Below are 3749 nucleotides of genomic sequence, written 5' to 3'. Positions count from 1 at the left end.
TTATATGTATATAGTTGGATTGCATTCAGCTTTGGTATTTGATATTTACTAATTCTTTTTTACGGCAATTTAATGTTTACTAATAATAAAGCATTGAATTTTTTATTTCATTTTATAAGTTTATTTTTATTATTTTCAATCTAAGATTAATATTCGATAAATCATTTATTGTATTTTAATATTATTTGATCATTGTCCTAACTTATATAATAGGTTGGATCGATAAAAATAATTTACATTCCCCACTTAATATTAATTTAACTTATTCAAACAAACTATTTGCTAATAGTGTAGAAGGATAAAATAGTCACTCTATGTGATTATTCAGAAGTCTAACCAAACAGCAGTTATTCATTCAGACCCTCTTAACTAGTCAGACCTCTTACAGTCTTACTAGTTCAACACTTAATGACTCAACACTTACCAAACAAGAAACCCTATATACACAATAGAAAACTAGTGGAAAAAAATAATAAAAAAAATTCAGGAGAGAGAGAAAATAATTAGCACAAACAGTGACTTATTCTTCATATGGCCATCATGTTTGAATGAATATGTTTACTCTTCCCACATACAACCAATGACTTACTGTAACATCATCAAACTAAAAAAGTAAACAGAAAAACAAAATGACACCAATAAGCCAATACTTTTCTTCACAATATCACTGTCCCTTTTATCTTCTTCCATTCTCAGCAACTCCCTTCTTTGTCTTTTAACTTCCTTAAACTCAAGCCGCCTTTTGCGTCCCTCTTTCTCCCCAGCCGCCACCCTTGTCACAATATTATTCTCCTCAATAATTGCCCTACGCAAAATGACCAAAAACTCCCTACCTTTCAAACAACACGAACCCAAATTTGACGCCATCAACGTCACCTCTTTGACCTTCAACCCAACTTTATGACCCACACCCAAAACCACTTGTATCCTACACTTCACCATCTCACCTGGATCACATCCAGGTAAAACGGTGACGTATTGGACTAGGGTCTCGTTAGTCGTCCAGTCCTTCTTTACGGCAACCGGTTTGATTGTGGATAGGTTACCAGTTCTTTTTAGTGTTGGGTCGATAATAATCCAGTTTAATGTCACCGAATCTTTCAGATGAGGTAACTTTTCTTCTTCCACACCCGCAAACTCGTCCACTTTCATGTCAATATATCGGTTATTATTATTACTAGTCTCGTCTGCTTTTAACTTTATTAATAACTCAGACGACAAGAAATCAGTTGTGATGTCAGTGAACTGGACTGTGGAGTATATAATATCGGTTTGGTATCGAATATCAACTGCTGATATGAGTTGTGATGGTAAAGGATGAGTTATATTAATCTTATTATACCTGGAGTGATGGCGGTTGACGGTGGTGGTTAACGAAGGAAAAGAGTCTTGGAAGAGAGATTTGTGGCCGCCAGGGAAGGTGGAGATGATGTCATCGACTAGTGGGTGGGTTATAGAGGGCCAGGTGGACTTGGAGATATGAGACCAGAGAGTATGGTCGGAGCATAGGGTGTTAAGGTACGATGATACGGTAGCGAGGGTGGAAAGAGATCGGGCGTCTTGTCGAGGTAAGATGTGGGTTTGAATGATGTCTGGGTGGATGTCGGAGAGACTGGTTGGCATGGTAACCACTTATCAGAATGAATCAAGGATTAGGAGGTGAATAGAGGATCTTTGGGTTTAAGGGTTGGGAGATGCAATATTTATAAGGGTGTGTCTGGGATTGTTTATTTAAGTGTAAAGGAACTTTATGTTAAAATGACTTACTAACTTATAAATTTTATAAAAGAAGTTTTTAAAAAAATGTTTATATTAGTTTATGTCTTAAGGAAAACCAAAATGATTAAAAATGACACTCGTTTTTAAAAGGAGTGTGATGGGTTTTGAGAGTTATAGGGGTGTAATAGGTAAATCAAATATAAGAAGTTAATAAATTACGTATTCCTAACTTTTCAAAACCCCTTTAGGGGGTGTTTGGGATTGCTTAATTTCACTAACTTATAACTTGTTAACTTTTTGAAAAAGAATAGGGTGCTTGGGATTGCTTTTGATGTGAGAGAGGAAAGTTAATAAGTTACACTTTTGTAACTTATTAACTTAATGAAAAGTTTTAAGGAGGTAAAATAAGGAATCCCAACACCCCCTAATTTTGTCTTCTTCATAAGTTAAAATCCATAAGGCTTTATGGTTTGTCAAACACCTTATTAACCTTTCAAAAATTTTATATGTTATAAGTTGTTTGAAAGTAAAGAATCCAAACACCTAATAACAAATTATTATTATAATACTCTCTTTTTTGGTCTAACGTGCATTTTATGTTGCTAATTTGTTATTGAAAATGTAAATAAATGATAATTCTTCTAGAAAACCTTGGCGCGTACCTTTTCATTTCAGTTTTATTACAAACTTGTTTTTAAAGCATGGGCGGTGCAGGTACTATTAAACCAAACAAAACAAAGACGTAGTTTTTTCATTCGAAAAAGACTAACACCGAAGGTTGTTGTTTGACTTATGTATCGATGCAAACACTACTTTTAATGAATGAAGAGATGGATACTTAAATTTTGGTAGGATGGCATAATTTGGGTAGGCGTAAAATTTGGATCGAGTCAAAATGGATCAGGTAAAGAAAACCACAAATAAAAATAAAATAATAACAAAGACCCACAAAATAAAAGTATTAAATTATGTAAACAAACTAAATATTTGAACTTAGAAATTCTTCCAGCAAGTAATAAGGTTTGTCCAGAGTTAAACGGAGACACCAGCACAAAGCTCTTCATCTCATGGACCGTAAGTTTATGAATTTAGGGATTAATATAGTTTGTCTTAAATAAGTTTTTTATGATTTTATGAATTATATTTTTGGATAGAATATATAATTTGGGTTAGAATTCGACATAATTAAGCATCAAAATAAATACAGAGTTAAGTATTTGGCATTTATAATTAACTAAAAATATTTTGATATAATAATTATAAACACAGTTATTCAACATATCTCAATTAGAAACCGTATAATTGTATAAATGATTGGGTTGAATTGTTTATTTATTTATTTTTCTGAAGTTTGTATAAAGTTAAAAAAAGCTATGACAAACAATTGCTTTATTTTTCATAAATAAAACAAAAAAAGTTATATAAACTAGCAATAAGAGATTTTTATGGGGTGGCTCTAACAATTCTAGAAGATTAATTGGGTAGTTTGGGAGAGAGTGGCTATTTCGAAAGAAGATGGGGAACTTGGAATCTCGAGTCTTAAAAAAACCAATAATACGTTGTTGGCAATATGGTGTTGGAGGTTCAAGACAAAAGGGGAAAGCCTTTGGAAAAAATTGTTTTGGCTATTAATGCCCACGGCTCCGGATGGGATGCCTTTCAAAAGCGGAAACACGGGAGTTTGGATGAATATAGGGAAAGCAGTGAATAAAATGAAATTCGATGGTAGCAATTTAGGAGTTTTGATAAAAGGTACTATAAGGGATAGGAGTACGCTTAGTTTCTGGTCTGACATTTGGGTTTGGAATTTGAGTTTAAAGGATGTTTTTCCCAGCTTATATAAGCTGAAAAAAAAAAAACAAGTTTTGCAAGGGGAGTGACCGGTATTAGAGGCAAGGATGATCGTACAACTGGACTTGGTGTGGTCTAGACATCCTAGTTCAGAGCAAGAAATAGAGGATTGGGAGAAGTGCTAGCAGAAGTAAACTATTTGAATAAATACGTGATGTCACTTTGTGAGTTGTCCGGTA

At 33.5% G+C, this 3749-nt stretch overlaps 1 protein-coding gene across 1 annotated transcript; it reads right to left on the bottom strand.

Moving 5' to 3' along the window:
* Positions 1–585: 585 nt before the first annotated feature.
* LOC143551665 (F-box protein At2g27310-like) lies at positions 586–1623 on the bottom strand. The gene has a single exon (XM_077042057.1). It carries the CDS (start codon positions 1621–1623, stop codon positions 586–588), a length of 1038 nt encoding a protein of 345 aa, XP_076898172.1.
* Between the last annotated feature and the right edge of the window lie 2126 nt (positions 1624–3749).

Source organism: Bidens hawaiensis, unplaced genomic scaffold (assembly GCF_021521415.1).
Source record: "Bidens hawaiensis isolate Kalapana, Puna unplaced genomic scaffold, B.hawaiensis_p1.1 tig00016505_1, whole genome shotgun sequence".
NCBI lineage: Eukaryota > Viridiplantae > Streptophyta > Magnoliopsida > Asterales > Asteraceae > Bidens > Bidens hawaiensis.
This window is presented reverse-complemented; position numbering and strand designations above follow the sequence as displayed.